The 21,183-nt window shown below is 40.2% G+C and overlaps 4 protein-coding genes across 7 annotated transcripts; 1 reads left to right on the top strand and 3 right to left on the bottom strand.

Moving 5' to 3' along the window:
• Nucleotides 1-2,149: 2,149 nt before the first annotated feature.
• On the bottom strand, nt 2,150-6,380 carry hsd11b1la (hydroxysteroid (11-beta) dehydrogenase 1-like a). The gene is made up of 6 exons (XM_020609888.1): nt 6,220-6,380; nt 4,812-4,942; nt 4,320-4,523; nt 4,135-4,228; nt 3,457-3,622; nt 2,150-3,344 (listed from the first exon to the last, which is right to left on the bottom strand). Exons 1-6 carry the CDS (start codon nt 6,302-6,304, stop codon nt 3,161-3,163), a joined length of 864 nt encoding a protein of 287 aa, XP_020465544.1. The 5' UTR covers nt 6,305-6,380; the 3' UTR covers nt 2,150-3,160.
• Nucleotides 6,381-9,609: 3,229 nt separating this feature from the next.
• Nucleotides 9,610-11,803, top strand: micos13 (mitochondrial contact site and cristae organizing system subunit 13). The gene is made up of 4 exons (XM_020610038.1): nt 9,610-9,815; nt 10,521-10,677; nt 11,013-11,070; nt 11,318-11,803. Exons 1-4 carry the CDS (start codon nt 9,787-9,789, stop codon nt 11,413-11,415), a joined length of 342 nt encoding a protein of 113 aa, XP_020465694.1. The 5' UTR covers nt 9,610-9,786; the 3' UTR covers nt 11,416-11,803.
• Nucleotides 11,804-11,884: 81 nt separating this feature from the next.
• Nucleotides 11,885-17,899, bottom strand: LOC109965744 (spindlin-1-like). 3 transcript variants are annotated; one of them, XM_020610035.1, is made up of 5 exons: nt 17,705-17,899; nt 16,957-16,995; nt 16,341-16,588; nt 15,921-16,154; nt 11,885-13,833 (listed from the first exon to the last, which is right to left on the bottom strand). In XM_020610035.1, exons 2-5 carry the CDS (start codon nt 16,974-16,976, stop codon nt 13,628-13,630), a joined length of 708 nt encoding a protein of 235 aa, XP_020465691.1. In that variant the 5' UTR covers nt 16,977-16,995; nt 17,705-17,899; the 3' UTR covers nt 11,885-13,627. The 3 variants fall into 3 exon arrangements, with proteins under 3 accessions (XP_020465691.1, XP_020465693.1, XP_020465692.1); XM_020610037.1 differs by lacking the exon at nt 17,705-17,899 and adding an exon at nt 17,555-17,682; XM_020610036.1 differs by lacking the exon at nt 17,705-17,899 and adding an exon at nt 17,485-17,562.
• A 521-nt stretch (nt 17,900-18,420) lies between these two features.
• On the bottom strand, nt 18,421-20,767 carry LOC109965743 (serine protease 57). Of its 2 annotated transcripts, none has more exons than XM_020610034.1 (5): nt 20,664-20,767; nt 20,358-20,511; nt 19,921-20,050; nt 19,540-19,794; nt 18,421-19,446 (listed from the first exon to the last, which is right to left on the bottom strand). In XM_020610034.1, exons 1-5 carry the CDS (start codon nt 20,704-20,706, stop codon nt 19,294-19,296), a joined length of 735 nt encoding a protein of 244 aa, XP_020465690.1. In that variant the 5' UTR covers nt 20,707-20,767; the 3' UTR covers nt 18,421-19,293. The 2 variants fall into 2 exon arrangements, with proteins under 2 accessions (XP_020465690.1, XP_020465689.1); XM_020610033.1 differs by having other exon boundaries at nt 19,528-19,794.
• Between the last annotated feature and the right edge of the window lie 416 nt (nt 20,768-21,183).

The raw sequence follows: 21,183 nt of genomic DNA on the forward strand, positions 1-21,183 counted from the left end.
TACCTCCTACACATTTATTGCACAGGCATAACAATTGTCTCAGTTTTTTCATTTAACTCTCAGCAAGAGCTAATTTACTGGCCAATATTTTTATAAGAAAGTTTTATGAATACATTTGACCTAAAACAGTACAGCTGAGACCAATAAGATTATAGAAGCCTACATTTTAAAAATTGTGGTAATTACATATTTCCGAGTGTGTGATGTTTCTTTAAGTAATTACTTTTAATTGCTCATTTTATCTTCTTTCCCAGAGTACTGTCTCCTTATATTACACTGTAACCTCACAACAGCACTCAGATCTAATATACATTCTGTGCTACAGGTTGAATATGGTTTAGTTTGCCATCCCCACTTCCACCTTCACACAGGAGGCTCCTGAGTTTCCACTCACTCATAACAGTTGGCCAACCACTCTCTAACCAGTGAAGGATAAATCACACACACACACACACACACACACACACACACACACACACATAATATATGCAGGACAGTGAACATGCATGTGTACACCAAGGCCGTCCTTTCTCTAGTGTTCAGAGTAACTCGTGGATAATGCCAGAGGGAGATTTGTGGAGCAGTGTCCTTTGTGCTGAAAGAAGCAGGACATGGAAGAGACATAAATTGGGATCCACAATGACTGAGGTGCAACACACTCCTTCCATGAATAGGCGACTATATATGGTATGAAAATGACATTTCTGCTGCATCAGCAAACTTTGTGGCAAATATAAAACTGAGGACATACTGTATTAGGCTATGTGGAAAAGGGTTACAGACCTATTTTACATGTCATTTGATTTTACTTCTGTAACTGGTCTCATTTTTTTATCTTTCAGCATAGAGATTAAATCATTTGCTGTAAAGCAGAATGCAACCTCCGTTAGACCTCTGCAAGCCAGTGTCCAGTTGTCCAGTCAGTCTGCCACCTTTCAAGTTTTATGTGTAGCCAGAAAAGCAGCCAGCCTCAGCTTTGGTCTTGGCCTTGACTGTTTGTAGTCATAATGAAAATGTTTGATCTTGATACTGTATAGAGCTCAAGTACAAGCCCTGGGGAAACACCCAGGATACTGGAGCAATATGATCCCTATTATGCACGTGGTGTGTAGTTTAATTTGCAGCATGTATGACAGTGGCTAATAACGGAGAAGAACAATATACTGTAAATACATCCATGGATGCATCAAGGCTTCAGTATTTGTGCTATATTTTGTGTGTGGGTTCCTGGCATTCTGCTCTCTTCCTTAGGAGGCCTCACCATATTTGTGTGTGTGACAAAGAAAGAGACAGAAGCTGCAAGAGGAAGGGAGAGTTCTTCTTTGCATTGTATCTGCAAGGAGATTATACCTTCTCTACGATGCTCTCAAATCATCAAGCATGTCAAGATAAGGACAAAGAGAACACATATTTCAATGACTTATCTCTGTCAGTCATATCCAGCAGAAGACCCCAGGAAAGCCGCTAAGTGCAAGAGAACTATAGTCCCCATTAAAAACCTTTATATGACAGATTCAAGGCCACTTATTTTCACTTTTTGTCGGGCAATTTATATGCATCCTGGAAAAACATTGTTTCTGTGTCTCCGCTTTTCAAATCACACCAAGTTTTAGAAAAGTGTTTTTTCTTTTCTTCTGACAATAACATCTCATTCAGGGTACAGTAGAAAACCATTCTATCAGCAGGGTACAACCTATAGTGTGTAGAACAATAAAGAAAAGATCCACCAATATGGATTGAGCCAACAGCTTCGCAAGAAGCCTGTGGTGCCTTTAGTGATGATGAACAAAGACACAAAGGATCCCACCGAGAAAGTCCTGCTCTGAAGGAAGTCTGCAACGCCCGCTGTGGCCAGCTATGGAAAGATGAAGCTAAATGAAATAGGGCAGAATGGAGATGGGGATGAATCTATGGGGCGAAGAACAGTGACAACAGGAAAAGGAAGAGGGGGGCTTAGGATTAATATGGTGATGGAGTTCTGAAAAATGGTGATTTGATCTGTGAACACACTCAGTTATGTTGTTTTGTCAATCAAAGACTTCATCAATCAGTCAATATAGACTTTATTTGAATAGCACCTTTCACATAGGATCCATGCAGCTAAATGTGATTTACAGAAGAGTGACAAAAAGAATAAAAGTGGACAAGAAAAAAACCTAAGTTGTAGAATTTGGTATTTGAGACAAACATTTTTAAACAATTTACTACCTTATCACCAAATATATGGCATTCTGGCATTTAAGATTTTTCTGAACAGGGAATGGACTTGGTTGCTGTAGAAAGAATGGAGTAATCTTACTTGACTACTTTGGCACTACTGCCCTCAAGTGGACGTTAGAAGTACTGTTCCATTCAACTTAATGGCTCTTATTCAACAGTCTTTGTATTGAATATGCACTTGGTTCTTACAAGCGTGCATGACTGAACATTCTAATTAAATACATTAAAAGTGTAATTCTGGGTGTACAGGGGCTGTTCCATTCATTTTAAATACATTTTTCAGGCAAAAATAATACATTAATCTGTAGTTGCAGAGTATATAATGATTCTTTGTGGCCAATATTTCTTTTTGGCCCACTGAGTAAAACTTCGTGTTGATCCTACCAGCAGGGGTGATATCTTTTTGTTACTTTCCTTCTTTTACCAAGACTGGCACAGAGATGATGTAATGTAAAAAGTTTGATTTCTAAAAATTGGTGTTTGCTGCTCTTTAGCAATACCCTTGTCAGGTAGCATGTTCTCCCACAGTGTGCTGCCAGTGCATTGTCTTCTGAGCAGTAAACAGAGTGGATTTTTACCTGTATATAGGAACTAACCCCCTTTTCCATCTATTTGAGGTAGACCAAAAAGAAACAGGTTTTCTTCCCTGTGGTCTTTATACGTGGACCTTTTCCAAAAGCAAGATGAGGGAAGGATGATTTTCCAACTGGAAGACCGGAAGACTGGGGTAAACAATCTGGGTGATCCACAATATGAAGGCTAAATGTAGGTAGTGGGATGCATCAATTATAAAGAGAAATATCATCATGTCCAGTGTGTAGTATGTGTAACATACATACACTACCAGTCAAATGTTTGGACATGTGTCCAAACCTTTTAGTGTTCAATTATATGTCCATTTATTGAACTGAGGACATGTACAGTATGATGGTACTACATTTCATGGGCTATAGTTGTAGGAGCTCTGAACTACATAATTTGTGACAGAAGGGAACCAGTCTTTGCTTAAATTCATAATGTAGGTAGACCAAGGGTAGTAAAGCTCCAGCTGCCTTGTAGCTCCTGTAATGATAATGTTCAAGGCTGCCTCTGTGGCAGGGTAGGGTTTTGCATCAATGATTCCCCTAGGACACAGAAAAAGACTATACTTAACTACAGTGGGTAGCACATAGTCAAATCTACACCTATTATTGGTGCCAAATATGTTTGCATTAATTGTATACAGACATGACAAACCTGATTTTCTCCATCGCTGAGTCAGTATCAATGAGCCCGAGTGTACATATAGAGATGGACACATTGCTCTTCTTCATAGATAGCTCATGCTGAAGGGCCCCAAAGAAACCATTCAAGGCAAATTTTGTTGAGGTATACGGTGCTACAAAGGGAGCAGGCATTTTACCTGTGAAACATTGATAACTATTAGAATGGGGTTTTATGACACAGTTTTGTCAAATGGGAAATATTCAACTCTATTTTGACCTTTGTTGTGCCTTATAAAAAATGTCTGTATTCACAGATTTTATCTATTTAATCTTAATTTTTTAAGAGTTCAAACCTTTACTATGATTAAATGTGGCACATTCAAGGCCACAGAATAGTTAATAAAATACAAGTGGCACTGCAGTACATAAATATTTTAATATATTTAGTATTTCCATATTTTTCAATGACAAAACAATCTCACCTCGAAGTCCAGCAGATGGAGTCTAAGATTAGACCTTAAAGGTGCTCTACCCAATTTCTTTTCAGCTGCTTGGTCGACTCAAAACTAACTCATACCTAAAAACACTCTTTGCATCAAGTGCAGCTTTTTTTTAACTAAAAATACATTACTGATAAGTAATAATGTACAGTATGTATGTGCAGAGTGTGCTGTTAATAACGTGTATAAAAATGCTATGCCAAACCTACCCAGCACTGATGAAACAATAACCAGTGATCCTTTACTTTGCTCAAGGGAGTCCAGAGCTTTCCAAGCCATCTGAACATAGCTGAAGAAGTTGACCTATGAAAAGCATACACACATACTGTATAAACAGAGATGGGTGGACTGTCCTTGTTTTATGTGCTGATAGACCATGAAAATGCTGCATTACCTTCATCAACCACCGGGTGTGTTCTACATCCCCATCCCACATGCTGAAGGGGCTGGAGCCAATGTGGTTGAGAACCAGGTAATCCAAGCCTCCGAGCTTTGCCAGAGCAAAATCTACCACTTTGTCAGGGTCTGACTCGCTGGCCATGTCTCCTGCAATGTAAAGAGCTTTCTGGGCTCCCAAACTCAGGCACTTCTCTGACACCTATAGTATAAGCAAAGATCATAAAGAATGGGTTACTTAGTCCAGTGCAGTTGAAGAAAATATTATACTATTACACCACTTCAGTCAATTAGAGAACACCTTTGCATATATTAACCTGATGTTTTCTGTCCTACTGGATTTCTATGAATGATTTGATCAGCACTGCAAAATCAAGTGACAGCAGTGAAGATAAAAATGTCTGCGAGTTACATTTATTGGTTCATAAAGCTGAGCTGTTACATTTGAGCTTTGATACAATTTAAAGTAGATGTTGTCAAGTTCACTGACCTGCTGTAACACCTTCTCTCTCCTTGCCGTAATGACTATCTGAGCTCCATAACGGGCATAATGATATGCGATTTGTTCACCAATTCCTGTACTGGCCCCAGTCACCAATACTCTGGCACCTCTGAGAGATTCTGGAACAAATTCATACAGTTTTAATTTTGTACACATATATAAACATACCAAATAAGCATTCAAATTTGAGTGGTGCTGACTGTTTGATTTTTTTGTTCACTGTGCATATATTAATCTAAACATCTGCATATAAAGTTTTACAACTAAATTTGATTACAGTGGACTGCTTATATCAGTTGGCCTATGCCACAGAAAGATAAACCAGTCAAAGCACACTTTGACACTTCCCAGCTTTGGTCTGGTCTGATTAGAGCACATGGTCTACCGTGAAGTGTGGACCATGTGGCTGGTGAGGCCTCAGTCACAAGCAGAAAGCTTGTGACTGAGACTAAGTCAGATTACCACCAACTACTTGCTCAGTTTGTGCTTAGCCTCTGAAATGTTTTCCATGGGAACATTAACCATTCATAATCCTCATTATTACACAGATCCTTTCTGCAGTGCAGAGCAGTAGCAAAGTACAGCACCTGTCACCCAAACAGTTGCATATTAAGGTTAAATAGTCCACATTCAAGTGTTGACCATATGACTGCACGGTCTCAATTTGGACTGAAATGTAGCTCATGGTATGGAGGGAGGAGTCTATAGAGATATTTTTGATTTAAGATGAATTAAATTTCACCATATTTAACAACATTCTTAATGCATTTTTGACAGTTTAGTATTTTTTTTTTTTAAATGTAGAATTATTACACTCATTTATTACAGAACATTTTCTGTGTCAACAATTCCAACAATGCATTTTAGCACAACCTTGGCAATATAGCAGTAAAATATTGATCTTGTAATAAGGCATTAGATGTAAGATTTTTGACATTATAAAGTTTTAAAATTAAGCTCTGAGGCATATAGTAGAGAGGTTTAGGAGAACAATCATATGTCAAAGGCATATGTACAGTACAGCCTGCTGATGTCACATTTCGTGCTGTAACCTAAATACACTAACCTTGTATTTTTTCCATCTTTTGAAATAATACAGTTCGTTTTAAAATACAAATGTCGCACATCTAAAGCTGACACAAAATAACTCCTCTTCTAATATTTACCGTCAGGTCAGGACGTTTGTTACACGTCCATTATAATGAGCACTTATCTAACCTGTATGATCATTATTAGACATGATTATTGGTTATTTTACTGTAGTGTGGTTTCATTGTTATTCCATTTCAATTATTTTCTCCTGGATGAGAATTCAGCACCGATAATTCTGTCAGTCGATTACACGAAAACGTTACATTGTAACACTATGGTTCACCTGTCAACGATCACCTGTTACCTGCATCAAACCCAGGTGAAGTCCATTTGACAGCTAGGAAAGCAACGCATATACTTGCTAAAAGGAGTTTAATGAGACGTCCCATTGTGTACACTTGGTTGGAAATAGTTTGACAGCAGTCGTTTCCAGAGCAGACATTCACGGGGAGGGGTTTAATGCATGAGGTTTGCAAACAGCTTTTTATGTGTTACTGCCACCTTCTGAGTTGGCGTGTGGACCATCTCACATACTGCATTCCCCCGTCAAGTCCCGTTTTCCCTGAAACATATTGATGCTTTATACCCATTATCAAGCATTCACATGTAAACCATGACGAGCTAAATGTTAATTAGATTATGGATCATAAGCAGGATTACGTCTAGTCTAATATGTCGTGACGTTAAATATAAACAGTAACTTTAGAAAACATCCAAACATGCAACATGTGAAATTGTATCCTAAACAATCATGGGAACGCGCGCGACCGTACGCGCACACGCGTCGCAAGCAGCCCCTTCTGAAAATAGTCCCCGCGCGCATGTATGCATAGCCAACCGCATGATATTAAAATACATTTTCTTCTTTACATAGTAGTTTGGCAATTAAAAAAAAAAGAGTCAAAATTGTATGGTTAAAACAAGTGTGATGTTACGGGCTGCTTCATGGGGCCCATTCCAGAGACTGCATAATTAAAAGATCGGATCTCGTCAGTTTTTGTTTTGTTTTATTCTGAATACTCTTTAGAATAAGACAAAGTCCACACGGATCATCATTCAGTCTACCTATAATTCAAACATCTGGATAATGTTTAGTCCTAAATAGCTGACAAATCTCTGCTGAAATATTTCACTCTGTAGCTATATCCACTATTTTCATATAGAAATTTTAGCCTGAGTATAAACAGCAGCAAACTAATAAAGTTTTTATTTCATATAGGCTTCACCCTGCAAGAGCTGTCACTATTGGGCTTATCCCTCACACATGCACAGTCCTGAAGAGATTTCACCCTGCGCGCTGCCCTGGGCCGCACCCTGCCCTGGGATGTCCCCAAACAGGTCCGCTGTGCTGGCATAAATGCCCACGTGACCTGAAATTGGCTCCCTCTTTTTCTTCAGCAGTCTAACGAGCGATTCCTTAACTATGGCTAAAGAGCAAAGATCTTCAAACCCCGGACTCCAGCACCGCATCGCCATCACTGTGTGCCTAGGCTTTGATAGGGGCTTCATCATGCTCGACAATCCACACCCCTGCTGCGAGCCCTGCCTTGGTGCAGAGCATGCCAAGCTGGCACTCGCTCCCCAGGCTGCTTGCCCCTTCTGTGCTTGCTTGCCTGCGGCAGAGAAGCAGCGCCGGGCAGAAGCATTCACAGCTGTCAAAGAACGAGAGCCTAATGATGACCGCAGCTGAATTGTGGTGACGATTCCCTGGTGGATGATCCCTTGGAGTTCCTCGGCGAGTCCGTTGACTCGCTTCCTTCCATTGCTGGCTTCCCCCAGCTCTCCCCTCAATCCATCAGTCGACATGAATGCTGGCAGAGACAAGCTTCCTCCAGCTCAGCAGCACAGTCAACCTCCGGTCAACCCCCCTCCCCAACGGTGGCCCAAATTTCTCGCCATCCAACCCTTCTTCTCAGACACTGCTGAGCATCCTGGAAGCCTGTGGGCTCTGGTCTCCTGCTTGGATGCCCTCAACAGGGTACAGGGGATGACAGACCTTGGCTTTCCTGCCATTCTGCTGCTGGAAACAAGCATCTTCTCTATTTTGCTTCCCAAGGCAGAAAGAGATGGCCAACACTCTCCATGCTCCTATGTGACCAGGTCACTACTCACCTCTCAGACCAAATTCACCAAGTTGCAGGTGCGGCCATCAACATCAACAATGTGGTTCTCAGCTCTGCATCGATCTCTTGCCTCGCTGCACAGCCCAGGGTCCTCCCTGTAGAGGCAGCAGAGGAAATTGGAAAGGTTGCAGCAATGACACTCTCATCTGCTGTGTGGATCAAAACCTGGGCAACAGTGATACAGCACAACATCTGGTTCCACATGTCCCAGATGCCGAAGCAGAAGACCCCATCAGCCCTGACAGACTTTTTGGCCCACACCTCCAGGAGGCCGTCACCCACATGCAGCAGGCAGCTGACAAAGCAGACCAGGCAAGACGACCTGCGTCATGGGGACGGCAGCACCCTCGAACCCCCACTGGTCAGATTGGCGCAGCCACGGAGGTCAACACCACAGAGCAAGGCATCCAGCATCTGCTGCTGTGCATACTCCACTGCCGAGCCCTCCACCTTCTCCTCCCCTCCTGCCACCATAACGTTCAGACAGGCTGCCCCACAGTGCTCCTAGACAAACCCCCTTGCTGAGCCTCCCCGAAAACAACGGCAGTAATGACAGGAGACAGGGAACGTGTGTGAATCCACAGCTGGACACAGCGGCCCCTTTGAGGGCCACCACCATATCCATAAAGAGCAGATTCCTGACAGTGTTTTCTCCTCTCTCTCCGAGTGTGCACTGCCTTTTTACATACACACGCGCGCTTCCCCACCACACTGCTCTCTCGTTGCACAGACGGAGCCAAGGGATGCACTCAACATAACTCATTCTCTCCCCATTGTCACATCTAACAAAGCATTCTCCACAGCGGTGGACTTAGCAGCATTGCCTCAGTCCCTCTGCAGGTTCCCCACCTCCTGCCCATTGGTGTGTGGGGGTGTGTTATTAACAAAGCATTCTCCACAGCGGTGGACCTAGCAGCATTGCCTCAGTCCCTCTGCGGGTTCCCCACCTCCTGCCCATTGGTTGGTGGGTGTGTATGTGTGTGTGTTAGTGGTGAGAAGCTGCATATATGCTATTGTAACCAGATGTGATCAATGAGAAGCAGGTGAAACCAATCTGTGTGATGAGATAAAGTTCCAGGACAGGAAGTAGTATCAAAATAAAAGCATGAGACAGGAAGCAGACAGGACAGAAGCATGACAGGATGTCCACTTCAGGTCCTGGGGGATAGTGGAGCCAAGGAACTTGTAGGACTCTACTGCTGATACAGTGCTGCCAAGTATGGGGGGCTCTTCCTGAAGTCCACTGTTTTGAGCGTGTTCAGCTCACAGATAAATATAAATACTCATACTCATAACCATCGATATATCGCCTATATAGCATTTACTATACAGTAGGTCTAATGAATGTGATATAGAAGAATGTTATTTAAACAACAGTTAGCCTGTTTGGAGACAAAGCTGGCCTACAGGCTGGAGATTTCTAAAGTTTTATTGATTTATTGGTTCGGAACTAACGGGATCTGAGTGTTTCTGTGATTTCTATATTGTTGGAAACTGCTTGGACTTCAGCTTTTTGTCACTTAAAATATCTGCGTGCGGAGGGCAGTAATACGCCCAGACGCATCTACACTGCCTTTGCTCATACAAGAAGAAGAAGAAGAAAAGCTTTATTGACACAACTCCCGTGCACAGGGTACTAGGTTGTCCTTCAGTGCAGCTAACCGGATAGCTTTCATTCCAGATTATTCTTTTTGTGTTTAGGATAACATTAACTCTGGTAAAAAAAGGGAACTGCACCGCTGTGGACCATGGCAGTAAGGATGTTGCCCGTGGTGAAGTTAGTATTTTTAATTTCATCCATAATTTAATTGCCTTTAAGTTATTGCTGCTGTGGCTAGGTGCTAGCTGCTCTTATAGCTAGACAGGTTAGCAAAACGATGCTAACGTGAGCTTTGAGTCTGTCCAAGAGCTGTGCAGCTGTTACTGTACCTCTGCCACTTTGCTTACTGTTTGGTTAATTAGTTAGAGTAGTAATTTGTCAGTAACCTTATTTTATTCTGCACAGAGCTGTTGCATTTGGCCGTTATTTGATCATGTTTTGGTAACCACTCAAACATTTCTGACATCAGGAGGCACCCTTAACCCTGTAAAGCCCAACATATAAAAAAAAATAGCCAGATCATTCTAATTTTTTGGAACTGAGATGTTTATTAAACCTTTTAACAAAATCCAAAATATAATTCATGATTTGAAATTCAAGATTCACGATTTTTATTAGCCATATATGCATAGACAGACAGTCCGGGCATATAGGAATAGAGGTGCTATATTATTTAGATTATTTTTATTTCTTTTGTATCACATTTGATATATGGGGCATTTTTTGTGATTTTTTTTGCTCAGAAACCTCACGTGTCAAATATGATACAAATGGTTTTATAGGGTTAAGAGTGCCTTTTGATACATTACCTGTATCCGTGTTTTTGACTGAATACAGGGCTAAGTATTTCTGACTAATGGCCTGACTGGTTTTCATTTCTAGATTGGCCACCAAGATGACCATTGCAGGAGGGGCTCTCTACGTTGCCTGTGACTATGGTTTGTTGGGAAGCAGTGAGCAGGGCTCCAAGGCCCTGGAAAAGGCAAAGGCTGCACTGCCTCCTGCTATAGAGGAATGGATGACGTACTTAGGCCTGGAGGTACAAATGTATCTGCTGCCACTGCTTAAAGTTAGCCGACATGTATGCCTGAGTGATGGCCTCACATAAAGTTGTGTCATTTCTGATCCTGGATAGCACAATGTCTAGTACTGTAACTTAGGTATCATAATGTAACATGAAATAAACAGTTGTCAGTAATAGGCATGGCACACTATTTTGTCAAATAAGTAACACTGTGAATGAAGTGATCAGCCTAAATTATCCTTCATATTTCACTTGCCATCTTATTTGATGTTGTTTTCTAGTGTTAAAGTATTTAATTTGAATGCAGCATAAAATAGACAACTACAAAGCCTTATATTATGCTGTTTCAGGCTCAGCTTCCAACCATGCCAAAGATTGAATTCTCCCCAGTTCAGGCATGGAACTCTGGTAAGAACAGAATAAGAAACTTGTCACATTGTTTGACTAATGTCATGAGTCTGTGTTTTTGAGTGTGCTCAGATTCAAAATTGTGTAAGTCACATTAGATGCAGCGATTTTGTTAGCATTTCACTGGGCTAGTAATCACCTTTAACATCACCATTATGACTTTTAGATTAGTAGTTGTGCCTTTAGTTAAGACATTTTGCTTATTTTTGACATTGCAAAACCAAGCCATGTTTTTCTTTTATTGCAGGAGTGCGGTGGACAGTTGCAGCTCTTTCTGACGCTCCAACAAAAGCAACCGAATACACAAATCAGGGTTGGCGTTACCTGAAAGACCTTACTAAGTAAAGAGGAACTCTCCGTGTGTCCTGAGATTTATCTTTTTGACTTTTGCACTTGGAGAAAAGAAAAAAAAACAAAAAAAAACTGACTGCTATTTCAAAAGTTGTAGTCCCTCACAAGAAAAAGCCAATATGAAAGAAAACTGTTAGATGAAATTCAGCTGCAAGACGTGTACTCTCCCGAATGGGTACTGGGATTCACTAAAGGATAGTGGCATTAGCTGGGTGTCTGTAATGCGATAAAGTGTTTTAAAGATGTTTTTTCATTTTGTGTATACCACAAATTTGTGTAAGCAAAATTTTTGCTGCCTTTTTCTGAAACCACCCAAACAATGTCATGAAGACGATGTCTGTTGTGAAAATTTGGCTAAGTACTACATAAATTTTAAAATGGATCAGGTCTTCAGTTTGATTTATTGAGATGAAATGTATACTGAATGTTGACCATAGCAGTGTGCTCAAAGAATAAGACCAAACAAATCTGTAAAAATCTTTATTATGCATGACTAATAATGACACAAATTGCCTGTTGATGCTGCTACAACTTCAGGAGGTGGTGATTGAAAGCAAGAAGAGCGTGCATTTGTAACTCCACTCTACACAACATAGAAACACTCCACAGCACCACTAGCAGTGACATACAGTGTTAAGACTTTTTTGTATTTTAATGTGAATTAAACATACAGTACTGATTCTGCCAAACACGGTCACTTCTCCACTGTCAAAGCATGGTTTGAAATTCTCTAGGAGCTCTGACAGCTGAACGGTAACATTATACCTGCTGTGGTGCTATTTACTGAGGGTTACACTAAATGAATTTCAGATGGGTAAAGCCAATTAAGCAAATAAGACATAGTGACAAACTTAGAATGTAATCCATACTGCATGCCTACATGTCATGTTTGCAAGACAGAGAGAGCAAGTATATATTGAGTTAGTTGCTGTTGACAGACTGGTTTGTCAGTTGATTATATATGTTAAATATCCAGTTGATAATTCAAATATATATATAATGACCCTTTCCCTAAATGTTGGTGTTTTAATGAGATATTCATATAAATGAGCATTGACAATAGGTAACATTACAAGGAATTTTACACAAGTTGTATACATTAAATACTGTCTTCTGAATGTATTGCAGCTAGCATTGTTTTCCCTTTTCTTTATGTGGGTGACATAATGCATTATTTTTCAACATTTGCTCTTAAGGAAAAAGCATTTTGGAGAAACTATACCATGACCTCAACATTGTAAACTTTATACAATTAAAGTGCTCCCCACAACATCAATAGTGAGATACAACCAATAATGACGTGTGTTATATTTAAAGAATGTTTTCATACTACATTAAGAGCAAAATACAGCACTAATATGAACTGAGGGTAGCAAACAATTGCCACTTCTGAATGAAAACTAAAACAGCAGACTTCATATGCATTAATTATTAAAAGCAAAGCACCACAGACCCACTATGTACAATATTGCAAAATGCCAAGCCAAAAGGCACTTGATGATTTGTCTGGGATCAAATTCAAATGGGAATTTAGCATCTTAATTACCAGCACAATGAATTTGATGTTCCCATGCTGTTAAGATTTAAAGCTTACAGAGAAACCTTCCTTCAAGATTACACTAAAAGATGTCCAGTGTGAAACTGTGACTATTATAAAGCTATGCATACTACAATACTAAATATGGTGCAAAAGTGCAGTAAGATATATCTATATGAGCATAATCCATCTGAATTGCTTTTGAAAATATTAAGGGCTTCATTAAGGTGATTTTGGAAGGCATTTATGCAGTGGAAAATGCACATCCCAAGCTCATTAGCTAGTTAGTTAATCCAATAAAACTAGTTTTATTTTGAACAATGCTTTAGTCATACTAGCATTAAGATAATCACAGATCAGATCAGCGAGTATCTCAGGGATTGGAAATGCAGCATCAACTGCACCTTGCAGCTATTAGGCAGTGCAACATTGGACTGTCCAAACACAAAAGTATAAAGTAGAGCAGCAACAATAAAACAATGTGACCCCCTCTCCTTGAAATAGCCAAGCATAACTGTGCTACAGTTCTGCTGCACATAAAAAACTGATTGCACTTCTGAAAAACAAAGCATACTCCTGCCATGGCTTTGAGTAACAGAACATAACAATGCGTGGAGCAGAAGCATACAGAGGGGAATCTGGAGAGTGAGATAAATGTGTCCACAATCTCTAGGTAGTTTTGACCAGGTCATAGACATGGATATGAAAGTCATCATCATATTTGATGTAGTAGACAGAGGGCTTGGTTGGAACCTGGTAAATGACCAGGCCTGTTCTCTTCATACCCTTGTCGGTAACATATTCTACTTGTTTCCCCACCAGACTCTCTGTCTCTTCTCCTGGCTTCCTGTCTGCAGGCAACAGGTGCTTATTTTCTGAGGAGAGGAGTGAAACGTCACATTAACATTACAATTCCATTTGAATTTGATCCAAATTAGTGTCTGTTCTGTAACTCACCAAACATCACCTACTTAAGGGATCATAAAGTACAAGTGCTACATGTCTAAACAGAATGAGTTTATTCTGTTAGACTGAAATAAAAACAGTTTTTACAAGCATCAGTATTTTGAATAAGGCCTCAATATTCTGATATTCTACTGATTATGAGTTAAAGGAAGTCACTTTCAGCTTTTCCCATTTAGGGGTCGTCACAGCGAATCGTCACACTGACGACTTGCATGTTGACATTTGGCGCGTGCTTTATGCTGGATGCCCTTCCTGACGCAACCCTGATTCAAACCCGTGGCGCAGCGCTCTTGCCGCTGCACCTTAACCACTAGCCTACCAGGGACGGCTATAGCTGATTATGAGTTACTTTGAATAATTATGTGACAAATGATTTGTACACTCTAGTTTAGAAAACAGTAATTTGTGCATGTCAGACATACCTATTACCTCCCCAACAACTCCAAACACTTGGCTCTCATTATTTAACTGTTACAGAAATATTTTCATGACCATAAATATCTAATCTTCCCAAGAAAACAGTGTCTGATTTAACCTCACTCTTACTTGCATACATTGCCTATAAAAAGTATTAACCCCCTTGGATGTTTTACCCTTTTATTGATTTTATAAATCATGGTCAATATAATTTGGCAAAAAAAATTTGACAAAAAAAAACAAAAAAAAACAAATACAAAAAACCTCTTTAATTTCAAAGTGAAAACAGGTTTCTACATTGTAATGTCAAACAAAAATATGTAATGTAAAATAAGTGATGACATAAATATTCACCGCCTTCAAAATGACTGACCTAATTCAACAGAGGTCCAGCCAACTGGTGCTAGTAGTCTCACAATTAGTGAAATGGGGATCACCAGGGTGCAATGAATGTGTCTCAAGCGATTGTAGTATAAAGACACCTGTGTCTGGAAGGTCCAGACACTGGTTAAGCAGTATTCCTGGCTACCATTACACCATGAAGACAATAGGACACTCCAAGCACCACAGAGAAAATGTTATTGAAAAGTATAAGTCAGGGGATGGATATAAAAACATTTCCAAGGCACTGAACGTCCCCTGGAGTTCAGTTAAATCCATCATCAAGAAATGGAAGGAACATGGCACATGGCCACTGTTGAAGAAAACTCATTAAATCTCAACTACAGTTCACCAAAAGGCATGTGGGAGACTCCATGGTCAAGTGGAAGAAACTTCTTTGGTCTGATGAGACCAAAATGCCCTGGAAGGCTTGTAAAGGTAGAGGGTAAAATGAATGCAGCAAAATATAGGAAAATCCTGAAGGACAATCTTCTTCAGTCTGCAAGAGAACTACGGCTTGGGAGAAGATTAATTTTCCAGCAAGACAATGACCTGAAGCATACAGCGAAAGTTACACAGAAATGGTTTAAAGACAACAAGGTGCGAGTTCTGGAGTGGCCGAGTCAAAGCCTAGACCTCAATCCAATGGAGAATTTGTGGCTGGACTTGAAAAGGGCTGTTCACACCCGATCCCTGTGCAAGCTGGTAGAGCTTGAGCAGATTTGCAAAGAAGAATGGAGTAAAACTGCAGTGTCCAGATGTGTAAGCCTGACTGAGATCTATCCACACAGACTCAGTGGTGTGATTGCAGCCAAAGGTCCATCTACTAAATACTGACTTGAAGGGGGTGAATATTTATGCAATCACTTATTACATTAAAGAGTTTTTTTTGGTCAAAAAAGCCAACTTATATTGATCATGAATGATTTATAAAATCAATAAAAGGGTAAAACATCCAAAGGGATGAATACCTTTTGTCACGAGTGTCCAAGACTGAAATAACAAAAAAAAAAAACAAAACAAACAAAATGCTTACTATAAATTATCTATTTTTGTCCAGGAAAAAAATCTTCCAAACTGGAAGACTGATTGATTGCATTGCTCTTAATCTCATCTCTACAGCAATAGGCATAATTAAAGGCTAGATAAAGATTTGTGATGTATCAATCTGTTTTTGTTATACACAAATTACCAGTACCTGCTTCAGGCAGAATCCTGAGGTCTCCATCAGCGTAGTCATCCCACAGCTGGTACATATAAAGAACAGGGTCCTTTTCATAAGTGATATAATACCAGTTGGTCATGATTGGAGCTCTGGAGAGGACCATGCCTCGCCACTCATTCTTCTCTCCATCCTCCTTCTCAAACAGATGCTCCACAGCTTTGCCCACCAGCTCCTCCACCCCTGGAGGTATCTTGATTTTATTGTTTACTGTGGAGACACAGGTACAAAGCATGTACAATATGAAAGAAAGAAAGAAGACCATATATAACTCAACTGTTGCACAAGAGTGCATTTCATGTCTATTAGCTGATAAATGTATGCGTAACTTCACTTCAGCATCCAGTTGATCAAAGTAGCAGGCACAGAGTAAAAGAGAAGCTTATCCTAACTCACCAACACTTTCTGACAGGACCTGCAGGTTAGACACCCTCTCGTCCTTGAACAGCTCGATGCCGTAAACGCAATCAAAGCCATCATACTTCACCATGAAGAGAGAAGGATTTACACTAAGCCTGTCCAGCACTGTTCCCTTCCATTTGCTCTGATTCCCCTTCTCACGCCAGTTATGTTGAATGCGGACTCCCAGAATGCTGTTGGGGTCTGGGGTTACTGTGTCACTCAGCTCCCCGCTGCTCCGCTTTCTGGTTTAAATGAAGATGTAGGTCTGTGTGTCCGTGGTTAAAGTTGAAAACAAAGCATGCACCTTTCACATATGCAAAATGTTTTATGATATCAGGCTATGATAACATCTAAAAACATATTTGATATATTTCTTGAAAGCTACTGTGTGTTCAACTGAGGTTATTCTACCATTTTATATGCAGCTGATTATTTAAATCAGTGCTAAATTAAATTTTTGTTCTAGCTGTAGGACTGAAATAAGACTTTAGTAAATCCCAGTTTACACCTAAAGTAATGTTGTTCCATTTTAGTTTTATTGTTACAGTATATTCAAAAAGCACCAATGACACCATATGATGGCATATACAATAACTTTGTTTCTACATACCTGCCCCTTTTCTTGGACATGCCTCCAGAGGTTCAAAGGCTACGGATTAAGCGAAAGACAGGGCAATGGGTTTATGTTATATGAGTGGGTATGAGAGCGACCAAGCTTCACAAGTGCAGCATGCTAAAACATAAGGAAGGCCTCTGGATTAGCTGAGAGGCTCGACTGTCAGGAGATTTGTGACAGGCTGCAGCCCGCTCGACAGAGAGTGACAACTCTGACAACCAATGGATCTGCATGATGAAATAACTTCCTGGGTATTTACTTCAACTACAAAGCTATGGAGGTCCGTGTTTGTGAAGCCGTGTAACCTAGTTTGTCCCTCAGAATTAAAAACTCACCGACACAACTTCAAGAAAATACACAATGCTGGGTATACAATGTTAAGTCATTTCACTTAGCCATCAAATTATAGCATTTAAACGCTAGCCGTCTCATTTAAAAACGTATAGATTTGCAACATAGCTGCATATAAAATATGACAAGGCGACGCCGATAAACTACGCGACAAATCATGTCGTACCCCACCTGTCCTGGACTAAATCCAACACACCTATACCTCCCGTCGTAAGGTAGCACTCTTCTGTCCTAGCTTTACCTCAATGCAGACGCTACTGTAGATAACTGTTGGGTTAAGTGGAGGAGGCTAGCTACACCCACTCTTCGGTGTCCTCAATGGCAGCTAACAAACACTAGCGACAACTGGTTGTTAACAGCCTTATTCTCCCTTTAAACATATTGTCATTACCTTTATGCTGATTTCATATCAGTATTGTTCAGTTCGTCTGGCAGGGAAATGTTGCCACACACCAACCCTCCAATGTAAATCTCGCGAAACCTGTGGAAAATGGGAGGTGGCGAGAAAAGACTCTAGTTCCCAGTGAGCCTTCTGTTACAATGGCCTCAGAGAAGGACGTTTTCACGCGCGCAGTGCATAATAGGAATTGATGTTCTAATGATGATGACTTGGACTTTTAACGACACAACCCAAGTAAACTGTTGCAGAAACGTGCTGCATGCTGCGTTCGAGTGTTTTAGGAAATAGCGCCATGACACAACCTACAGTAGTAGCTAAAATGAGGTCAGGGTTTTCTGTGATACAACAGCAGGCTCAAATCTTAAAAAGAGGAAGACAGTATCTGATAATTGTTATATAGTATAAAATATAAAACAATATTATAATCATATACATAATAGTAGCCTATAATCAAATGTAATATGATTATGTTTCTAAATTATATGTTTAACATAAGTTTGAGAACATCAACTAAGGTAACACATGAGGCACATTTTATTTTATAGCATTACTGCTGCAGAACGCATTACATCTGGTCTAAAAATAACTAAATGGAATAAAATGGAACTTTTGCCTGTTCATCATTGTGAATATTTTCCATTTTAATAATTTCAACAACAACAGCACATCCAAAATGTAGGCTCACTGGGACTTTACCATAGGCACTCAGAGTCAGCCTACCTATTAATGACCAAATTTTAAAATGATCTTAAAATATTAACTGAATGCACATCACTAATAAAGGCAGAATGAATCAGAAGAATCATATTCTCCACTCACTTAGGATTAACAATTTGTATATGTGGGCACATAATTGAGAATATGCACTTGACACCTGCCACATTTCAGAGTGGTGTTCATACTTTGATACACCCCCAATATCTAAGTTACTAATTATATTATAAAGATGCATCATAGCTGCACCCTACAAGCTACAGACTGCAAAATGCAAAAGATATCACCCAGACAACTAGATTCACTACATCTATCCAGACTTAACATGTATTTCAGCTGCTCAGCTGTCCTTAACTCTTTATATATTGAACCAATTTCAGTGGGGGCACATCCACACTACATGAATTTGGCCACCTACCAACCAAATATGCAAACATGAGCAAAACTTTGACATGTAAATGCACAACAATTTTCTAAAGTTGTAAAAACAGAATATGGGGTTCATGCTTTTATTCATCATGTTATGGTGATATCACTGTTTGACAAATATTGTCATGCATGGGAATTTACCTGACATCTTCAGTTTTAGTTTCTGCATTCAGCTCAGAACATCTTTACTTCTTTTGGATAAACATATTTTACCAGACTCAATTTGACTGCATAATGTACAACACAAAAAAAAGGTGATAACTGGTCCAGCTCACAAAAAACACAATTTATCACCACTTCACAATGACCATAGCACTAGATTGTAAAACAGATATTAAACAACATACCATCACATGTTTGCACCTTATTCAGAGCCTTGACTTGATCAACACAACTCAGTCACTGATACAGAGAAATTAGCATACAGTGTCATTTGATTAATTGTTATTTAACACACTTGTGATCCAGGTTGAGAAGGATGATATGCGCGTGTAGACATCAGGGGTTCTGGGGTCTCCACATCGCCGGCCAGAGAAGGAGACAATGCCTGCTGCAGCTCCATCACACACTAACGGACCACCTGAATCCCCCTAGAAGAGAAGTGATACAAGACAGTTCACAGTAGGTGTAAGTGGTTTAAAATAATTTACATGACTTTTTTCTTTGCTTACTATTGCTCTCACCGAGCAGAAGCCTTGAAGAACCCTCACTCCAATCCCACAAACCATCGAGCTGGTGATTGGAACCATTCCCCATCTCTTACGACACCTTTGCTGTGACAGGATGGTTACGTTGACTTCCTGAAGTGTGCTTGGAAGGGTGTTGTTATCCCCTATATCTCCCCAGCCAGCTGTGAGGCACTTGTTTGCTCTGCCCAGTCTGCCCGCATTCAGCGAGATCAGCTGCACTGCTTCAGTGAGCTGGGCTCTGCCGTTGAGCTGAGACAAGAAGATTTATTGTAGAAAAAGTACAAATTTTGTGTAATCTTAACATCATGTTTTATGTTTTTGTGCAAACTAGAAACATTGTGATTCAGTGTAGACAACAGTTTAAACCTTCCTCACCTTTAGGAGCATGATATCATTGGCATGTCCATCGTAGCTGGGATGTGGAAAGGATCTGACAGCAGTGAACTCTTGTTGGGTATCCTCATTACCTGACAGGGAATCAGCTCCAAGCACCACTTTGTATGGCCTACAAATCATAATTGAATGGTGACTGGAAATTAGATATGATGTTTAGGCTGCTCAATATTTCTCTTGACAGAAATCATTTTCCAGGGGATTTTGCGTGTGTGTGTGTGTGTGTGTGTGTGTGTGTGTGTGTGTGTGTGTGAGTGTGTATTGAGATAAAAGAACATGCTGACAAAAACAATCTGTGATGAGAGAGATTGTGATTGGCTTTCAAGTGATTTCAAATCCCAAGGTAAATGTTATGTTTGTTGAAGTAGTATGTTAGAGCTGCCAAAGAAATGTTAAAACAAAAAATTCTAAATTCTTACACAGGTATCGCACAATGTGCTGCTGTGAGCACAAAGTCCTCTCTCACCAGTGCTCCGCCACAGTTATGCTGACCTCGGACTTGCAACGAGGCCATGTAGGGCCGCGAGTGGGAGGCGGCATCTCTGCCTCCAACAATATGAGAACCGTCAGCTCCTGAAAACGGAATATAGACTATTATTTGCTTATGCAAAGCCAACTTGATTTAGATTTGTTATGTTTAATATGCATTGAAACAAGGTATTACAAAGAAATCCTGGCTGTTTGGCTGCTTTGGGATGTTTATCTTAAGGATGGCTGTAACTGACCATTTAGGACAAAGATCAGCAGGAGGATAAAGCTGCCTACCATGGTCTCTGCTAAGATGTGTACTTTCCCCTCTTGGTCTTATAGTTTTTAGAGAAGAATTTGTGGTCTTTATTTACTGACATGCTGTGGGTCTGGTTGTGAAGTAGGTGGGGTTACAACAGACGTGGTTGTAGATTTCAAAACAGCGTTTCATAACTGATGCAAGGGGCCAGTGGAGTTTAAACTATTATACCTTTACAAGAGACAACACATCTAGCGATGAACTGAAAGGCTTAGATTTAATTCTTGTAAGCCTTTCTTTCCTCTTTTCTCTCGGGTTACATCATGTTTGTCTTAAAAAGAGTGTGTTCTTAAGAAACAGAGTGGTTTTGTGTTGAGTTTCTTTGCTGTGGCACTGGAAGAAAAATATTTAAATTCACAGGTAGACCAGTATTAAACTTTGATCAATGTACTTGATGCCACTTTAAGATGGGCAGATTATGAAGCAGACTGATGAACCCTCGGCAGGTCAGAACAGCC

Source organism: Monopterus albus, unplaced genomic scaffold (genome assembly GCF_001952655.1).
Source record: "Monopterus albus unplaced genomic scaffold, M_albus_1.0 scaffold103.1, whole genome shotgun sequence".
NCBI lineage: Eukaryota > Metazoa > Chordata > Actinopteri > Synbranchiformes > Synbranchidae > Monopterus > Monopterus albus.